The 20,977-nt window shown below is 41.5% G+C and overlaps 1 protein-coding gene across 6 annotated transcripts in view; it reads left to right on the top strand.

The window, feature by feature from the left end:
• Positions 1-12,936, top strand: part of LOC147614215 (B3 domain-containing protein Os07g0679700-like) — a 93,008-nt gene extending 80,072 nt beyond the window's left edge. For 2 of the 6 annotated variants that reach the window (XM_086780758.1, XM_086780759.1), the window contains exon 11: positions 7,117-7,587. In XM_086780758.1, coding sequence (XP_086636884.1) covers positions 7,117-7,229 — 113 coding nt within the window. In that variant the 3' untranslated portion in view covers positions 7,230-7,587. Of the gene's footprint in view, positions 1-7,116; positions 7,588-11,987; positions 12,096-12,319 lie in introns of those variants that run through there. The other 4 variants (XR_015263090.1, XM_086780760.1, XM_086780761.1 and 1 more) reach the window with 4 other exon arrangements.
• The last annotated feature ends 8,041 nt before the right edge of the window (positions 12,937-20,977 follow it).

Raw genomic sequence — 20,977 nt, forward strand, 5'->3', positions numbered from 1 at the left:
AGCGAGAGTGCGTCCTCAAAGGTGGCTGGTCTAAACATACGCACCTCCCATTGGATGTGCGTGTCCAGGCCATACAAAAACTGCCCTTTCTTGTCCGCATCAGATAAGCCTAATTGTAGACACAAGGTCGAAATTCTATTGGCAAACTGAAGGACTGGTTGCGCATTCTGACGCGCACCCCTGAACTCGTCTTCGAGTCGCTCAAGGTAGTGGGGCGGTAAAAACCGCTGCTTAAGGTCACGGACGAACTCGTCCCACCCATAAGCTGCCATACCTGATCTGGTGTGGGCATGAGCCCACTGAGTCCACCAAGGAATGGCCTCACCTTCCAAATACCAACTGGCTAAGATCACTTTGTCAATATCTGATTTCCTAACTGCGGCAAAGTAAGCTTCAAATTGATGTAACCATGAATACAGAGTAGCGGGATTGAGTTTACCATTATACTTACTGAAGTTCATTTTCTCGGGAAAATGATTCGAGGGCGCCGCCGGTGTCAATCTGGCGTCCAAAGCTCGGAGGTAACGCTCGTGTTCCACTCGTCGCATGGCTTCGTCTTCTCGTTGTCGAATCTCCAATGCCCGTATCTGCATCTCAAGCAAGGAGCTTGACTGCGGCTGTGACCCCTCGAGAGGGTCCCTGTGACGAGGATCTGGTATCTGGGGTACGGAAGGAGAGGGAGGAGGAGATGGAAAACGCGACGCTGGAGAGCGAGAACGCTCCTCCAGAGCCAAAATCCGCGCCTTCTGCTCGTCCAACTTGGGTGTCTGGTCTGCGATTGCTCGCATCATCTGCTGGAACATGTCTTGTACACTCAAGCCGGGTGCCCTAGCTGGGCTGCCTGGTGCACTCTGGTCCCATGGTTCTGGTTCTCTCTCGTCGCCAAAGTTCGCCATAGCGGGAATATGCAGTTCCTTTCCGGAACGCAATCTGACCATCCACTATCTGTGTGGGAGACTTCCGGAGGCTTCCGGAGGCTAAAAACCAACCGTCCTTCGAGGGACAGGAGTCACTCCGAAAAGGGTAGTCCACCGGCGTCTAAAAACCAACCACACGAGCGAAAAATTTTCTGGTTTTCTTTGCTGAATCTTCGTCCTTGAAGTAGGCTCTGATACCACTGTAATATGCGGAAGCTTCGGAGAAGGATCGGTACTTCAAAACTCAGAAAACAGCACTCTTTTCGCGACGGAATTAACGCACAAACTGTAAGACAATGTGCAGAAAATAGAGAGAGAAGGGGGAGATGGAGAGGACACAGTATTGGGTCCCAATCACCCTCTGTAGGGCCCCCACCACGGATGGTGTATTTGCTTTATTAGAATGATGTAAATCTGAAACAAATACAAAGTACTTGACCTTTTCTTGGCTGGAAAACCTGCCCTTGACCTTCAGTCCTTCACCCCTTTGCTTTAGCAATGTTCTTGGCTGTCCTGGCCCTTGGTTGCTTGGAGCACTTGGTGAATTATGAGATAAATGATGGGATTATGGGCTGGGGTATTTATAGCCCTCCCTTCATGCAGTCGGCTGGTTTCAGGAAGCACCCACGACTGAGTCTTGTGCAATAAATGATTTTCACACCATAATAAAGTGTTTTCACACCTGTCCAACCTGCGCATGACTCTGGGACAGCCCCTGGCTGCTGGGCATGCTGCGCATAGGTGTGGGACTGCCCCCCACACCTGGCCGCCTGCTGTCCTAGGGTTTTACCCTCTGTCGGCTGCCTGTCCAGAGGCTCTGGAGCTGGCCGACTGCCCCTCCAGCCCTTGCCTTGGCTGGTGGGCAAAGTCTTGGGCTCTCCTAGCCCCTTGGGGGTGGTTCTACACCTCCCCCATGCCCATCTAAGTATGCACATGCAAACCCTTGTCCTGGGGTAGCCCTATGGGCTGACCCCATCTCTACATGCAAACTACATGCCTACAGATGTCTGGCATCCAGTTGCAAACCAGATACACAGCACATCCGACATCATTCCAGAGGGAGACTCACAGCGCGGACTGGCACTGCTTCATGTGCAGGACAATGCACACCTGACCTCGGACGACTGAGATGGATCCCTGGCTGACTCGTCCCGGACTGGGCTCACATGGGACCAGTTCACCATCCCAGGTCCTGCACCTACTGTACAGAATGTCTACGTGGCATCCAAGTGCGGGATGCACGTGACATGAAAATAACACTTTAATTTTAAAAAAAAATCCAATATGCATCTTTCTATGCATAGAAATTGAATCTAATGAAAATAACACTTTTATAATAAAAGAAAATCTTTTTATACATCTATTTATGCATAAAATAGGAATAACACTTTTAAAATAAAAAGATTTTTTTTTAGAATGCACAAACGATGGAGATTTTTCTTTTTGAATAATATAAAGATAAAACTTATTTCCACAAAATTTAAGAAAATTTTGTCATAATCTCCTTTGTATAGCTGATCATTTCTCAATTTTTACATTCTAAATTTACTTTAAAATTTATCCCAAGATGAAATAAAGCACTCTAATCTAATCAAATTTTCACTTCTAAAGAGTAATTAATAGGAAAAGTTTAGCTCAATTTATTTGTTACTCATTTTAGGATAACGAAAGGCTGAAATTCTTAATGAAGAGAAGAGGGAAGGCTTTTCATCAAGACTTATAATCCATAATCACATTAAAAAGCAAAGAATTCAGAAAACCATAGATTTGAATTTTTTTAAAAAAGTAGAATTAATAACTTACATTGAGTTTTGTGAGCTTTCCTTTGGCTGAGGAATTGAGGGTTCTACTCTTGTTTGGATCAAGAGTAGCCACCAATTCTTTGTAGAGGAATTAGTAAAAAACAAGTGAATTATCAAGTGAATTCAATGTTTTTGGCTCTAGGGAGAAGTAGAGTAACAGTGCATAAACACTATTAAGCTTTTAGAAAGGGGGAGGTTTCTATTTATAGGAAAAAGTGAGCCTCAAACCAAGCAAACTGATTCTAGAATTTTCCAGATCAGTTTGGTCAATTTTTGACCATTTTTGGGTCAGTTCAGCTTACTTTTTGGAACTAGACTTGAAATAGGAGAGAGGAGAGATGAAATATCTCATTTTATTGATTTAAAATAGAAAGCAATGATGAGAAAAAAGGCGCCTCCTTCATGAGAGGGAATCCCCATTTTAAGGTGTCAAAAATCAAATTTTTAACTATTTTCCTTGGTCCTTAGTCCACTCTTCATCTTATGTGAGTATTTACTCATTTTTGGGAGGTTTTTCTTTATTTCTTCAATTTATCTCCTTCTTTTATTTGGATTAATCTAATTGATCCCTCAGAACCTTAATCCAAAATTTTCAGAAAATCTGAACCCTTAGGCTAAGGCCTTTTGAGCAGATTATAATTTATTTCTAATGCACCTTAGGAAATTCTTTTTAAACTTCTGTTTCGAGAAAATTTAGTTTAATAAGAAAGGATATTTTTTCATCCAAAGATATCTAAAAATTGAGTTATCTCTCTCTAGAATATTTTCTCTCTCTAGACCAAAACAGGTAGAAACAAGATCTTTTATTATTTTGAAAAGGGAATTGATTACACAAGAAGAAACTGGATATCTTGAGGGTTGGGGAGGAATCTTACACCATTTGTGATATACTTTGGCAGGAAACCTGATGTCTCGCACTTCCGTGTTTTTGGGAGTGATGCGTATGTACATATTCCGAAGAAGCAGAGGGGGAAGCTTGACTCCGAATCGCGCAAGCTTATATTTGTGGGGTATAATTATCTTTCCAAGGGATACAGATTGTATGATCCGGATAAGAATGAGATTGTCGTCAGCCCGAGATGTGGTCTTTGATGAGCATGTTCCAGTATCCACTGTCGAGGAGCCGCCACTTCTTGGAGATCCAGAAGAGTCTGATAATGATTACCAGACCATTGTTCCAATTGATCAACCTCAATAGTACTACAAGAGGTTGAGCCCGCAGCTGGAGTAGACCCCCCGCAACGGCAGGAGGCTCCACGATCTGTTCGAGTACCCGGGTGGTGGTTGGACACCCTTCGGGAGTGAGGTGCCACGGAGTTATCCTCCGAGTGGACCACAGAGGACGGCCCTCGGAGATCGCACAGAGTCCGCGACAAAAGCAATATAGCAGAGCTTCTTTAGGTAAACTATGCTTTGATGTCTCGTATTATGCGGGACAAGGAGCCCACTTCCGTTAAGGAAGCCCTTTCACAGGACACTTGGAGGAAAGCCATGAAGGTGGAACTTGATGCCATCGAGAAGAACAAAACGCCTTCGCTAAGATTTTGTAAGCAGAACCAAGCAAAGTAATGGGCCTCCACTGTCTAATATTAGTCTTATCCCCACCTTTCTGGACAAGGTGGATAAGACCTTCCATGATAAAAGGGGGCATCATACTAGTACACCAGATCTCCTGCAAAGCAGTAGTAACATCATCACCAATGTAATCCCAAAACTGCAAGAAGGATGGAGAGAGGCCCTCATCCCCTAGGCATTTGCCTTTTGAGAGGGCGTACAAAGCTTGTCTCAGCTCATCCTTCGGAAAGGGGGCATCCAAAGAGACTCATATATCATATGTAATAAGCATGGGCATGTGCTCCCAAACTATCTATTGTGCAACATCTCTATCCAAAGAGTGGGCCTCTGCAGAGAGCAAGGTTTGATAAAATTCTGAGGTAATACTCCTCACCTTATTTGGATCAGTATGAAATTCTCCTTGAGAATCTTGCAAGCATCTCAAACTGTCCCTATTGTGCATAGGTCCATGTGCTGAGAAAAACGGTTTGTTGCATCTGCCACCCATTTGTGTCCAAAATGCCTGATTAGCATGAAATGCAAACACAACTTGCCTATCCATGGCCACTTGTAACTCAACACTACCAATGGACAAAAGGCGTAGGATCCAAGAGGACGCAAGATACTTCTCACGTTCCTATTGAAGCGCAACCAACTTGCGTTTGATAGTTTGCTCCTTGTCTAGAGCCTCTTCTTTCTTGATAGTGCTGGCTAGTCCTCTTCAGGGCCAAAACAAGCCACTCCTGGGGATCCGGATGATCACAAAGCCTCCAAAGCTCTCTAACGTCTAGGGAGGTCTCTGCATCTTCATAGAGAGTTGGGGATGCGGGCATGCGGTACACCCTTCTGGTCCCAAGTTTCTTGATGCACAAGACAACTGGGCAATGATTTGATTTGGTAGTACATGGCAAGATGGCAATAGAGCCTCCTCTATCTAGGCCCCAGTCATCCACATAAAATCTGTCCAACCATGCAAAGATGCATCCATCCCCGCTTCTATGGTTATTCCATGAGTAAGTAAGGAATTAGGCCTCCTTTGGAAATCGTCCTTTGACCAACAATCACTGCCAAAGAAGGAAAGTATAAATCTCTCCTAGGAGAATCTCTCCAAGGGGTGTGTTCTACCCTCACGACCACCCTTTTTGTCCAATGGTTGCTCAACCATATTGAAGTCCCCTCCAACAATCCAATGATCAGCCAGGGGTAGTAGATTTGTGATGGTGCCCCAAAGGGCCACCCTCTCTCCCTGTACATTATGTGCATAGATATTCAAGATACCCAGCTTCAGTCCCTCCTGAGTAACCATAATCCATTGTCCCCTAGTAGGAATGATAACACCATGGCCAATAACATGAGGCAAAAGTGATGTTGACATTGAAATGCATACCCCACCTTTGGTCCCTTGTGCACTAACCAAAAAGTGTGTCCATAGAGGATCTTACCAGTTCTACCACATTGGAACATATCCAATTTGTGCTCTTGAAGAAGCAACACATCCATAGGTCCACCTGAAATGGTAGGGTGGTGCCAATCCTTAACAAGGACTCTGCACAGTCTCTGCATACGTGCGCAATGCATGGGTGCGTTGTGGGACATCGTGACATAAATCTTGTTGCACATCTTGCAATGCCTCATAAGATGGCAACATGTCTTGTGTATCCATACCAAGTGCATCCTGCATATTGTCCATCCCAAGCAAGGACTCAATATAGTCATTCTATCCTGATGCAACATCCTTCTGTGAGGATAACTCTGCAAACTCATCACTCGGACCCAACACATCATCACTGTGTACATTGTCTTTGGGAAGGGCCTCATCTTGTGCCCCAGGTTTCCCACTTGGAGGGCGGCCGTGAGAGAACACCTGCCACTTGCGAAAGGCTAGCCAAGGCGGAGCAATAGGCTGTCTCGCTTGGGGAGTGCATTTGTGCCGCCCCCTATGACCCCTAGCCCTAGTGTAAGAAGAAAATCTTCCTGGGGCCGAAAGGGAAGGGACTGCCCTTGAGCACTTCTGAGGCTGCCTCCTTTGCATCAAAGTCTACTTGGAAGAATCCTCTCCCAAGTAGCCTCACATCTTTAAAGTGGAGTGTGGAGTGAGAAGGCAACGCTGTTGGTACCCAGTCGCATGCTTGGATACGGGAGGGGTGAGAGCTTAAGATTATTCCAATGAGTGTTGTCTTGGAGTCTTTCTCGATTTCAGCAAAGAGGAACTCAAGCCTGTGCTGTGAAAAATGGATGGTTTGCCCAGACGGAGGGGGTTGATTAGCCATGATGCTCATGAGAAGGAAAGACCTACTTGAAACTTGTTAAAGAAGATTTTGTAGTGGAGCGCGGTGGAGGAAGGGAAGCCTAGAGAAGGGAGGTGGAGGGGAGGGCAAGAAGGGCAGGAGGTGGCAGGAACAGTAGCAATTTTAGGCAGTAGAGATGGCGGGCAGAAGCAGTGGTGGGTAGTAGGGCAGGAGCAAGGCAGTGAAGGAAGGGTTGGATGGGGGGGCAGGATGATGGTGATGGGTAGGGCGAGGTGAATGCAGGCAGGAGGAGGGGTGTGCAGCAAAGGAGATGGCAGGCAGGAGGTGAAGGCAGGCAGCAGGAGTGCACAACAAAGAAGGGGATGGCGGGCAGGAGGAGAAGGGCGAAGGGGAGCAAGGTGAATTGCAGCCAGAGAGAGGGGGGGGGGGGGGTGAAGGGAATGGAGGGCAGCGCACAGGTGCGACAGTACAGGAAGCTGTTCAAGCTGCTCACTCAAAAAACCCCAAATTTTTACTCTTGCAGAGGCTTCAATTAGACAACTTTTACCAGCTTTTTGAAATGCCCCAAATTGACTGCTGATGTGATATGTGCAGGTACATGTGTTGCTGATGATGTAGTTCTAATACAGTCGGGAGGCGAACATGAGGTGCAGGTACACAAAAGCGCACAGATGGGCTTGATTGGAGGAGCAGCTGCATGTCGATAGTGAGTGGCTGCTACAGGCAGGCCAGGCGGCTGTTGAAGTCGGCGTACAGGCGGGTAGCACTAGCAATGCGCACAGCAGTGTAGATGAGCTGACGATGAGCAAATGGTGACTGATGGGATGACGATGAGCAGATGGTCTCATAGCACTGCAGAGGCGGACATGAGTGGTTCAGGTCGATGGGCAGGTGGCTCTGATACCAAATGTTGAAACTAGGGTTAGCAGGAACAATGCTAAGCTATAGTGGCTCAAAGATCTCCATGACGTGTGTGTGTGTGCAGAAGGATAGAGAGGGAAGAGAGAGAGATGAAGAGAACAAAGCTCGTAGAGAGAGTATTTGCACAACTACAAATGATGTGACTTGTATATTTCTTCAATCAAGTACAATACCTTTATAAGTATAAAGGTTCAGCTCATGATATCATTGCTTATGTTAAATGCACAAAATATCTAGATAGTATGCTAGCCCCGCCTAAGAGTGAGTTCACATATCTTTCCAACTTACTGCCTAAGAGTGGGTTCACATACACATAGGGTAGTTGTCCCCATTGAGCTTGTCCTCTTGAGATAGCATTCCAAAGAGGTCATTATTAGTGTTGGCCATGATAGGACAGCAAATCTGTCACAAGTCACCACAAGTATGCAATGTCCAGCAAAACTGTAAGAATATGGGAGATAAATAGCAGGATAACCAATGGACTGAAAGGGAACTCCTTCGCTAGGTGAAGTACATATGCATGTCCCAAATCTGCAAGTGTACTGTACGATGATGCTAATCTGTCAAAGTGTCCACAATGGCATACATATACTGCAGCAAACCACAAATGTATACATGTGCCGTGAAAAACACAATCAAATTCTAGCAAGAGAGGGCATTGCTACAACAAAGGAGGCAATGGGCGCCCGGTGTGAACAGGACGGCTGCCGCAACCTTTGTGAACTAGACAGTAGTAGGTGCGGCTTGTGTGAACCGGACGGCAGGCACATGTGAGTAAATGGACGGCGGGCATGGACGAGCAGCTGGACGGCGAGGGCGGTGTGAAAGCGCACACGTTGAATTGTGTGTATGAAGAAGACGAGGCCGAAAATTGCTGAGAATTCGTGCCCTGGTTCGTTGGCTGGAAAGCAAGCACAGCCCGTTGGCTGGGTTTTTGTGGTTGTCCGCGTAGTAATGCTACCTGTGTAGGTGGCGGAGGTGGCAGGGGCTGCACGAGGGCTGCCAAGAGTGGCTGAGTGGAGTAGTCGCACGCGAGCTGGTCTGGACAGCAGCAAGGGGCGCGAACAGCAGTGCAATAGGTGGCTCGTATAGGAGCACATGCAGCAGCTCAAAGGCGAAGGCGAAGGCAACATCGCACAACAAGAATGGCTAGCTCCAGAAATGACCTGCTCTGATTTCAAATGTTGGACCGACCTGTATTAGGGTTAGCTACAAAAGTACCATAGTCACAAAAAAAAAACCCATTTCTAACTTTCGAAACCTTAAAACTTCGAAACAGTTTCAAAAACCCTTGAAACCCTCTGCAGTACGGCAGTTTTTCCTGAATGTCAGGTTTCATTTATTTATTTATTTTTTTGGTGGAGGGGGATTTTTGAGGTTTTTTGATGTTGCCCTCTTGGTCCAAACACGCCCCTGGAACTTGCCAATAGGCAGTTGCAAGGGAAAATCATGTCCATGTGCAACTCCCTTTGGTCAAAAAAACCTCAAAACTGAAAGAAAATCATGTCCTTGTGTAATTCCCCTTGGCTACATACATACCCTAAACTGATGATTCTCGTCCCACTGAAAAACACTTAGATAACTACCTTCTAATGACCCATAGTTTGCCCTTCGTTGCACTGGATTCGTCCATTCGAAACGTTTGTATATGTATGTATATATACATACATATATGTATGTATATATACATAGTACATGCATACCTATATACATATATAAATACGTATATTTAAACGATCTTTCGTTGCACTCGACTCACCCATTCGAAACCTTCGAAACATATGCATATGTATGTATATAATTTTTCGAAACCTGCGATTTTTAAGCGACGGACGAAACCTTTCGAAAAAAACCCTTCAAAACCTCGAAACGTTTCTTGTGACTATTAGTAGTTTACGGTACACACACGGTGAAGCAATCATGAGGGAGAGATGGCACACAGCTTGATTATATTTGCTTGAAGTAAATGTACCAAAAACAAGTACAAAGATAAGGACACACCATAAGTGAAATAAGAGGGTGTCCTTGTGCACAGGGGGAAAAGAAATTGCCATGGCTGGTCCTACAGTGTTCACACAATACTGCCAATGACATAGATGACTACACCCAGGTGCTCCAAGTTTAGCAGGAGGGGATGTCACATGCACACCCTAATTTGGTTGCACATAGATACGGTTTACTGCAGCCGCCGAGAGGGCAGGATCAGAGGCCAGATATGGGCAGCAAGACAAACAGAAGACAGCATGTGTGGAGGGTGCCTAGGCCTGAGACACACTTGGCAGCCCCAAAACAAGTCATGGACCATTTATGCTTGTCGTTGATCCTCCAAAACAGGCTGACAGCCTTTATGGTGCTCGACTGGGCATTTACGCAAGTATATAAGCGGCAGTGAGTCCCTGAGTTAGGGCACTCGTCATTCAGGAGTCTGAAGGGCTGTAGAGAGCAGCCAAGGCATCCATGGAATTCATGTTGCCGTATGCTGTGCAAGACACTGCTACATGCATAACCTACTGCTGAAGATGCCTTCTTGCTGATGGAAGATGTCTCTTTCTGATTCCCACCCTTCACTGTTAACTTTGTCAAGGATCCTGTTTACAAAAATGGGTATGTATGATAATACACCTAAGAGTGCTAATCTTCTGCCATGGGGGGAGGTGGTGTTACATAACACTCAGTGATATAGCAATCTATTTAATAGTTGGTCTGAACTTATCTTGGTTGGTTCTCTTTTTTGGATTTTTTCTTGCCATAGATTCTTGAGAGGTTGAGATGCGGTGGTGGTTGAAGTCCCTAGGATTTGGAATAAAGCCTCTTTCTTACTTCAGTCGAGTTGAATCAGTGGACCCCGGTGTCGGCTTTTCCCTTGCTTGCTCCGTGTGCTTGCTCTCCTTTTGTGGTAGAATAGCTTTCTCAACAATTATGTTGATGCCATCACCTTTTGATTTTTACTAGAGGTTTTGAGTTGGGGTGGAGGGCCATATTTTTAAAGGCCTTACATGTTGTGTGTAGAAAAAGTTAAGGTATGTTCGAATGCTATCCCTCACATTTTCCTTGATCCATTTGAAGATAAAGATCAATGATTCCCTCAATGTCCTTCCAATAAACACTTTGTCAACATTATGCATACCATACCACAAAGTGTAGTCAGACCATAGAATGTTGTTCTTAAATTCACTTTCCTTTCCAATGAATTAACAGGAGCATTTAATGTATGGCTATAAGAAGTTGAATGTGGCATACAAATATTTTTCATCTTGTCTACCAACAATTTGTTATCATTACCATCCTGTGAGGGCATGAGCAATGATTCATTTCGTATGTTTCGTATGTTTGCATTGAAAAGGTCCATTCCCAAGCTAGACTCTGATGTTCTATGGCAGCTTCTTCCATATCTTTTTCACCAGGTAATACCATCCACATTTCTCCTGGATGGGAGCAGTTAGAGCCCAATTGCAAAAGTCCCATGCCTTATGGCATGCCTCCCCAAGGTACATTTAAAAAAGCCAAGGGGAGATGAGTGGATCCACATTTGTTTCAGTAACGTTGATTTCCTCAGAGTGAGGTTTAGGATTGCTCCAAGATGTGGAAGTAGTTCGTCCTCGTGGTCTTGTACCACTGCCCACTCCATCAGATGTTGGTGCTGTATTCTTCTCCTTCCATCTGAGCGTCATGCCTGGTGTGATTTGGGACAGTGAGATGGTGGATCAATCATCATACCCTCCGGGCACATGCTGTCTACCATTCCAAGTGGGTGGGAGATCTTTGAGTTACCAATGCCATCAGCCATTCCTAGCAGATTGCCTGTATGAAGCTCTTCTGAAGAGAGAGACCGTCTCACTCGTATCGAGCTCTTTATTTTGGTACAAATTTGGGCATCTTATTAGCTTAGAGAGTTGCCTTATTTATTCATTATTCTGGAAAGCCCTAACCTTTGGTTTTGTAGGGTCAAAATATCAGAAGGGTATTCGCCCAAAGGGTTATGATTTTGACCCATGATAATTTTAAGCAATGGGAAAAGGGGTGTAGTGGCCACCGTCTTTCTCTCTCTCATGCAAAGGAGGTGATACATTTCTAAAAGTCATATGTGGGCTGTCAAAGTGCATTTAAGAACCTGCATGCTACTGTTTTCAGCCCAAGCACAGTTAACAGGCTGCCTAGAGGGTTGTACCACAGACTGTTGGCAGCTGTACAGGCAAGTAAGTGAGCTGCTGTAATTGACAGACAGCTGCCTAGAGGGCTGAGTGCTGCAAAGCGGGGCATAGAGGGCTGTACACGGATCGCAGATTGCTATACAGTTTTGCAGGCTTAAAAGGGTGCTTTTAGCCTAGAGGATTGAGTGCTAATCATGGTTATAGACCTTGATGGTGTTACTAGAGAATCTACAGTGTAGGCATGTATTTTATGTTTATCAATGAGATCTTGTTGGCTGAGGATAGGTGGTGGTCATAATAGTGCAGACCTATGTTCATGATCATGGACCCTTGTTCTTAAATGTAGAGCTGCCAAAGATTCTCACGCTTGCAATCTTGTTGCCTAGGGTGCAGTGAATCCATTAAACGCTGATTAGATGCCACTAGTCTGTGGTCCAAGCAATACCAAATTCCAATATTCACTACTGCCTGCAGCAGCGAATTGCATACAGAAAGATTAAGGTAAGCCATGGTAATCTCTTTCTGACACCTAGTCTCTGGCATGTAAAGACCTTTGTGAAGGTATGTTGACAACTGGAATAATATCTGCATTGGATAAAACTATGAATTTCACAATTGCACTCACGAAATTATTTAAATGACAAGGAATCGAAGTTTGAATAGATTGCGCAGGTTAAGTATGGAATCAAAAATGCCTTGTTGATTATCCATGTGATGAATTTAAGTGTGTTGCAGATTAGCAAGGAGTACAATCACTGTTGCTTAATCTGTGGGCATCACAGCAATTGTCCACGTGGAAAAGAGGATGACTATACATCAAAATGGGCTGCCTGCCTCTTTAGTTCCCATGTCAAGTGTGCCGTTACATGGTATGAGGAGGGGTCACATTTGTGCATTTAGTTTTGAAAGAGATGGGCCACAAAGTATGTGTAGACAGTGGGGAAAAAAATATGGGCCATAAGTATGCCCAGAGCAGAGTGGGAGAGCAGGAGGTCCATATCACCCTCCCCTGTAAATACATATGATATATTTTATAGTTGTTGGGAGACTCTGATGCTAGGACATGCTCCTCCTGGCCCCTTCAGTTCTCATAGACAAGGTTGTTTGATTGGTGGGACAACATATAAATTATGTCAGTGAAAGGGCCAAGGTCAAGACTTTCAAAAGATGGATGATACAAGCCAGCATGGAGGGGCATTATGTATGCCTACACATTTTGAAGGCGATCCAACACGCATTCTCTTCTTTTCATAAGTGTAAAATGTGAATTGAGCTAAGCCCAATTGCAGTATTACAATTACTTTCTTTTGTCATGTTGAGTGAAGCCCAATCCTTTTCTAAACCCCTCTTACGAAAGGGCCTCTTGTTTCTTCGAGTTTGCCTCTCTCTCTCTCTCTCTCTCTCTCTCTCTCTCTCTCTCTATATATATATATATATATATATATATATATATATATATATGTGCAGCTTGACACCATGCTTTAAAATGAGGTTTACCAATAAGAGCCCAGGTCCCTTTTTGATGCCTAGATGTGTTCCTTTGAAGTGTTTGTTATATTGTAAGGTACCTCATCTTGTCCAAGGCTTAGAGGTTGATATTTGTAAGTTTCAACTTATATGTTTGCCTCACATTCCTACAAATAAGTAACGAGTTACACATTATGAATATGCTCTCTTGACCTAGTGATGTGAGCTTTAATTTATAAGGTTCACTCAATTCTAAGTAACTGTTATATGCATGGGAAGATGGAACACACAACGTCAAGGCACATTTTTTTGTATAGACATGAAAAAATGTACATGTTTTTCGACTTATGCTATTTACATGGCAGTTATTTGAGTTAAAAATTGTGCATTGTGAGGCAAACAAGTGTTTTTGGGCTATAGAGGGTATAGACTACTTTTGCATGTGGTGATCTTCTCAATACCTCAACATTTGGCATGATTATAGTAGATATCAAAATTTTTAGAAGGTTCATTGTTGGTCTTGCCTTATTGCTCTCTCTGTCTTGTTCCATATGTTGATGTCCTCCGTTGTTGAAATAAAGACTTTGAAATTTGACTGAGAAAAAGACTCCCTTTTTTGGGGGTGAAAAGCAAGATGTTCTTTGTACAATTTGTTAAGCCACTATATCCTTGATCTCAAATTATTCCAAATTATTATGCTTGAGAATCAAATCAATCATGTGTTTTTCATCAAACTAATTATATATATATATGTAATCAGTTTTTTGTTTGCCTTGCATAATTTTGATTTCCTTTCAATTGAAACTCTATTGAATCTCCTTGTTGCTGATCATTTCTTGTCCAAGAGCCTTGCAATTGTGAGTAAGACAGTATTTCTCTTCACTTGTTCTTTCCTTTTGTTCACGATTTTCAAAACTTAGATACTTTCGAGTACTTATTACAATTTCTTACAACCAATATGTTTTTTTTTCTCAAATAATTTCTATTTGATTTACAAGCAGATTTCCTTGCCAAATTAGAAACAATGTTATTTAGTGGTGATCATGGTCCAAGCCACTGTTAATGGCCATCAAGATTTATTATTTCTTATGTTGGGTAACTATGTTTGTGCCTATTTCTCAAAATGGTAATCACAAAATTAAGTGACTAAAATAGTGTAGCTAGGCCCAATATTAAAGTCCTTAGGGAATGTTGTATACGATTACATTGGAGATGTAAACAACATAGAGATTTGTTTAGGAGAGGAACAAGTGCACATGGAATTTTTCCAAGTTTAAAGACCTTACTTCAAAGTAAAACATTGACTTATTTGCCATGTATTGCTATTGTAGAAGCCATCAAATGACAATTTATGCATATACGTATTTTTAAATATTTTATAGAAATCTTTGTATTTGATTGTTATGATTGAAAGCCATCTAAATGTATTAGCAGCTTATTAGATTTGTGAAATGCTATAGATGTTATTGAAAAATACATTAGCTGAGATGTGACTAACAGTTTTGAAACCACTTGAGAAAGCTACACGTCCTTCAAACTTGTAAGTTATACAAAGGTCCTTTTTGGGGTGCTAAAATTTGAAGCCTTCAACTTGCATCATTGCCATTTGAAGCTTTATAAGTCTAGCTTCAAAATATAGTTTTATAGAAGGCCACCCCAATTAACTCTTTGTGAGTAATGGGTTTCACAGAAGACCATGGTACCTTGTACACATTCAATTTTGAAAATTCTAAAGTCAAGGCAAGGTTGCACATGGACCTATGGAACATGTGTTGCAATTATCATGAAAGAAGCACTAGAGGACAACATTTTCACTCTACATCATTAGAGGACAATGTTTTCAAGGCATCTTTCTATGTGATCATTGTATGAAGTATGGAACACCCATTATTACATGTCTTACCTGATTGTAGACGGTGGATTAAGGCAATTGCTGGACCTTTGTTTGCACATGTAATTTTGCTTCATATGGAGCCTTGTGCTTTTCTTTTTTGACGAGAAAAGGATCTATATATTATCAAATGACAAAAGAAAATCTATATAATTACATCAAACACTTGGTTTCTAAAATGTTACATAAAACACTTGGTTTGTGTCATGATATCTTTGCATGTAACTTATCATAACTTTTCTAATAAACAAATTGATTAGAGTTGGATTCAAAAATCCTTAGCTAAGTATTAGAACTTAGCTTCAGTCCTCGCCAAGGGAGTGCTTTACTAATGGTCTCAATAATTGTCTAGAGTCAAATTGATACCAACTTCCTAAATTGTACTTAAAGTAATTGCTTTGATCCACTGCTAAGAGTTTGTTAGGATTGGATTCAATCTCCTAGTGTCCTTGAGTAGAGCCTGCTTTCAATGGGAAATTTCTTGACTTCTAGCATCTCTTCATCGGGTAAGTCATTAGTAAAGCTGAAAGATGGAAATATAAGACAATCCGATTCATTGGGCAAGGTATTAGTAAAGTTGAAAGATGGAAATACAAGGCAACCTGATCCAATTGGAGGATATGTAATGTGGAGCTTTGTTCTTGAGTACCTTGCTTCTTCCTAGCTTATACTTTTCTTGAAAAGTTGTCATCCTTGTGCATTGATCTTCTTATTGTTAGAGGAATTTTGTGCAACCAAATGTGAAAGGAATTGTCATCCTATTGTGCTCTTCTCAACAAATTGGATTGGAGTTTATCATGTGGCACACTCAATGGTTGAAAGCAAATGTCATATCTTCAAATCTTAGTGGGTGGGCACACGTTTTGGTTGTGTGAATCCAAAAATCCTCCTAGTTACTCCTTGGTGTTGATGTCATAACCTTAACTTAATGAGATATTTGCATTATGAGGCCACTCCTGGGTTCTGTTGTCATAGCCTTGATTTCACTGCCAACCCATTGTTGGGTGTTAGTTGTTAGTTTAGTGGAGGAGATCAGTTGAAAGGGATTGCTAACACATCGAGGCTAAGATATTGTTTGGATTTAGCGTTTACTAACATTGCTTTAGGCCAACTAGGAAAAGAGGACAAAAAAATTCGAATAATTGCTTTTTCCCCTCTTTCACCTAGGGCCCTTTTCTTGCTTGGATTCTAAGTTTGGGTGAGAATCTTGATAGAATTCTTCCAGTGCAAAACATGGAAACGATTTCAGGAAAGTGTGGACTAGATTACCAATTGTGGAAGTTACATTGTTTACAGATTGCTTTTGCCAACTTACATGGCACTTTGTGGTGAAGATTCATCCTCTTTCTATCTTTTCATAGTATTAAAAGGGGCTGTGTTTTTTAAAAAAAATACACACATAGTTTCACTAAAGAATCTAGTTTTAAGAGCTTCCAACACTTACTATTTTATGGTCATCCATGGCATTACCATATATTCTCATGGGTGCAAGAGTAGGTTGGCCAAGTAGAATCCAACTTTTCAAAGATAATAGGTTTTGGTACTTTGGAAAAACTCAAGCTTGATTCAACCAAGCTTAATAATTAGCTTGATTTTGACTTCCTTCATGATAAAGATAAGAGTACATACTATAAGGAAAAGTGCTCTCTTACTAAAACATACAAGGATAGTCCATAGTGTAAACTTGACAATATGAGCTGGCACCATAACTATGCTATACTCTAGTAATCCAAATATGGCTGTCATACAACTTGTCTCATCCACTAGCAGAGCAGATCAACCATAATGTCACCAATTGTGCCAGTGGTATATAAGTGTAGAAAAGCTATCACCCAAGCAAATCGTCTCAGCAATGTCCGTAGCACTAGTTCAGCTCAATATCTCAACATAGTCCCTTTAGACTCAACAAAATTGCATTCGATGAACTGTTGTAAATCAAAAGCCTCGAGTAAGTAATAATGGAAGGATACACCAATGATAGCAACTAGAATGCTACTATGGAACTTGTCACTCAAGACATGCTTCTTCAAATCCATAAGGAGAAAGGGGACGAGAAAAGAAAGGCACACCTTAATGTAGAGGCATGCCATTAAAAAAAGACAAAGAAAAGCAGAGTGTATTGCACACAAATCTCCACAAACATGGCTAGGCTGATATACTAGATTGAAACCTCGGTATTCTCTTTATGGTATTAGAGCTTCGGTTCATGTGAAAGCTAAGGAGAAAAGCAAGAGGAAAGAACAAGGCACACGCAAGGAAGTGGTACCTGGATAAGGGTATTTCCCTCTCTTTTTCTCTTTGAGTTTAGAGCAACACCTTTGGTAGCGTGAGCTACATGGCAAACAGGAAAGTCACTCTCTCAAATTGAGGCATCCTCCTGGGTGAAAGAAAAAGACCATATTGTGTGTAGTTAATTGAAGTTTTGCACGTTTCGGCATGCTTCAGGTGCGCCTCGGGCGTTGTTTTGACTCTGCAAGTTTTTCGCAGGCACTCTGTGAAGCATCGATTTTGACTATGTATGCCTAATTTCTGGTTTAGTGCAAAGTTGCAGCAAAATTTTAGTTACATAATAGGTTGTGCAAAGAATCTCAGATTTGCAGATTGTTGGTGGATATATGTTTATGTGATTGTTTCATATATAGTTGCAGAGTATAACATGTGTATGGTACCACTCTTGAAGATTACAGGTTTGTTGCAATCTTCAAGTGCAAAAGTTTTTACAATTTATAGCAAGTTATTACTACAGGCAATCATGTCTGACAGTTTATCCTATATTGTGAGCGAGAAGTTAGACAAGAATAACTTCAAAGCATGGAAGTTCATAATTTCCTTATGGAAAAATGATATTGGGAGTCACAAGTAATGAAAAGGAGCTAAAAATTGGTGAAGAAAATTATGCCCCTCAACAGGTGAAGGCATATAAAATCACGACATGAAACAGCCAGAAAGGTGTACTAGTTGTCTATCAATGTGACATACTCTATGATTATACATATACAAGATGTTTCATAGTTGCAGAGTATAACCAGTGTATGGTACTACTCTGTTGAAGATTACAAGTTTGTTGCAATCTTCAAGTGTAGAAGTTTTTGCAAGCACTATTACAGTAAGTTATTACTACAGGTAATCATGTTTGATACTTTATCCTAGATTGTGAGCGAGAAGTTGGACAAGAATAACTTCAAACCATGGAAGTTCAGAATTTCCTTATGGGAAAATGATATTGAGAGTCAGGTGATGAAAAGGAGCTAGAGATTGGTGAAGAAAATTCCACCTCTCAACAGGTGTAGGCATATAAATCATGACATGAAACAGCTAAAAAGGTGTTATACTAGTTGTCTATCAGTGTGACATACTCTATGATTATGCATATACAGGATGCATAGACACCTAAGGAGGCTTGGGACACCTTGGTGGAGATGTACATCACAAACACTCAACCTCGAAAGATGCAGCTAAAGCAGGAGCTACATAATGTGACCAGAGGAAAGCTGAGTATAAATGATTACTCAATGAAGATTAAAGGGCTTGCAGATGCCCTTGCTTCTATTAGATGACAATGATATGGTGTCGAGTGGACCCTGAATGATCTTGGCAAGGAATACAACCAGTTTGCAGACCTCTATTGGAGTTTGAGAGAACTTTCTTGATTTGCAGGAGATGATTTTCTTCTCATCCGTAATAAGGAGATGAATATTGGGGGAGGTCCATCTCCTCCAAAAATTCACATGAGCAGGCCTTGTACTCAGATACAAGTACAAGTAGAGGTGTATCCTCATCTAGAGGTCAAGGAGCAGGCCCTTTTGGAAATAGAAGCATGGGTAGCAACAAGAACATGAATCTAATGTACAAACAAGGGGAATATATCACTCTAGAGGTAGGAGGAACCAGAGAGGTTAAGTGGTTTGGCAAAGAATGTGAGTGCAAATATCATGGAGTGCTAATACTATGGCAAACCAAGGTACAATGCAAAGGACTGCTATAAAAAGCAAAATTATCAAAAGTGGAAAGTTACACAGCAAGGCAACTATGCATCATCAAGTTAACAAAGTAATGGCAGAAGTGAGCAGCTATTTGTGATGTAATATATGCTATGGCAAACCAAGGTACAATGCAAAGGACTGCTATAAAAAGCAAAATTATCAAAAGTGGAAAGTTACACAGCAAGGCAACTATGCATCATCAAGTTAACAAAGTAATGGCAGAAGTGAGCAGCTATTTGTGATGTAATATATACTATGTTCCATGATAGATGTATCAAGATCAAGAGGTATTTGGTATATACGTTCTGGCACCTTTAACCACATGATCCGTCATGGTGAGTGGTTTAGAGATATGAAGAAAATAGAAAAACTAGGTTATATAGAAACATGTGATGATAATGTGCATCCTATTATGCATGTTGGTAAAGTGTCATTGTCTATGCAGGATGGAAAAATGAAGTACTGGGTAAATGTACATGTTCCAAACATTATGAAGAACCTAGTTTTTGTTTAAGTAAGGTCTGCAAGTAAGGTTTAATCCTTGAGGATGTTTTGTGAAAGACTTCAAAAATCATTGCTACTTGGTTACAAAGGGTAACAAAAATGGTAGGATATTCACTTTGGATGTTAACATGCTTGAGGTGAAGGCAACCATGTTTACGAATGGGACATGTGTCATTTTACAGATATTGATATATGGCATAAGCGTCTGAAGTCTATGCAGGCCAAAATATTGTTGAAGGTTTGCCAAAGTCCAAGATTGATGGTATGTACAAAGTATGTGAAGCATGCCAAACATGATTTCCCACATGAAAAGCACATTAGTGTAAGGCCATTTGATGTTATACATTCGGATATATGGGGAGACTGATCAAAATTGCAACAATTAGAGGTTACAGGTATTATGTTACATTCATTGATGAGATCACACTAGGAAAGTGGGTTTATTTCATAAAGAAGAAAAGATGGTACTTGCTCACTTTTAGAGATTTAGAGTCTTGGTCAAGAAGGAAAAAGATATGCAAATCAAATGCCTAAGATTAGATAGTGGGGGAGAGTATTTTTCTAATGAGTTTAGCAATTTCTTGAGAAAGTAGAGAATCAAGAGACAGTTCACACATAGTACTCACAAATAAAATGGTGTTGCAGAAAGGAAAATAAGCACATTGTAAAAAGAAAAAATAGGCACATTGCAGAAGTGGTATGTGCCTTGATGTCTAAAAAGAATGTCGGATTATTTTTTGGATGAAGTAGTAGCAAACTACTATTTACATTATGAATAGGACCCCCTATAGCCGTTCATGGCATAATGCCTATAAAGTTTTGTTTATAGACATAAAATCTGATGTGTCTCACTTAAAAGTGTTTAGATACAATGCATTACGTATGTGCATGTTCTTGATGATGAAGTGAGAACAAAGTTAGATCCAAAGACAAAGAAAAACATCTTCATTGGCAATGCTTTGATGTAGAAAGATTATAAATGTTATAGTCCTATCACTCGTCGTGAGATGCAAGTAAAAAGAGATGTTATCTTTGATGAGATGAGTAGCTAGTATGCACGAGTGAAGACAACAGAAGATACATATGTAAAAAGTAATAATGTTACTCTACATGTAGAGCAACAATCGCATGTACTTAGTGGACCTGGAGAGTCCTCTAGTAGTAGATCTAGTGCTAGTCCATGGTTAGGTAGGTTGAGGATATAGACGTAGGTACACATTTATTATACAAAGAGAAGAAAAAGGTAAATCAATCTTTTGTACTTGATGTGTCATCATGTCACTCATATGTGGACTCTAGTGGCTCCAAATAGAGCCTTGATAGGAGCTTGGCATTCCATCAGTTGAGTTACTCTGGGTATAAGAAGAACCAGGGCTATTTTGAGGACATCTGGCAATGATCTAGGTGTATGTAGGTCTAGAGGGTTAGATACCCCATTGACATGTTGAGATATGATGGATATACAACCCATCATTATGCTCATATGGTTAAAGTAACACATGAGTTGGAGAGCCCACTTGTTTTGAGCCGGCACTTGA

The sequence above is a fragment of the Cibotium barometz genome, chromosome 42, assembly GCF_041138505.1.
Source record: "Cibotium barometz isolate CiBa-2024 chromosome 42, ASM4113850v1, whole genome shotgun sequence".
Lineage (NCBI taxonomy): Eukaryota > Viridiplantae > Streptophyta > Polypodiopsida > Cyatheales > Cibotiaceae > Cibotium > Cibotium barometz.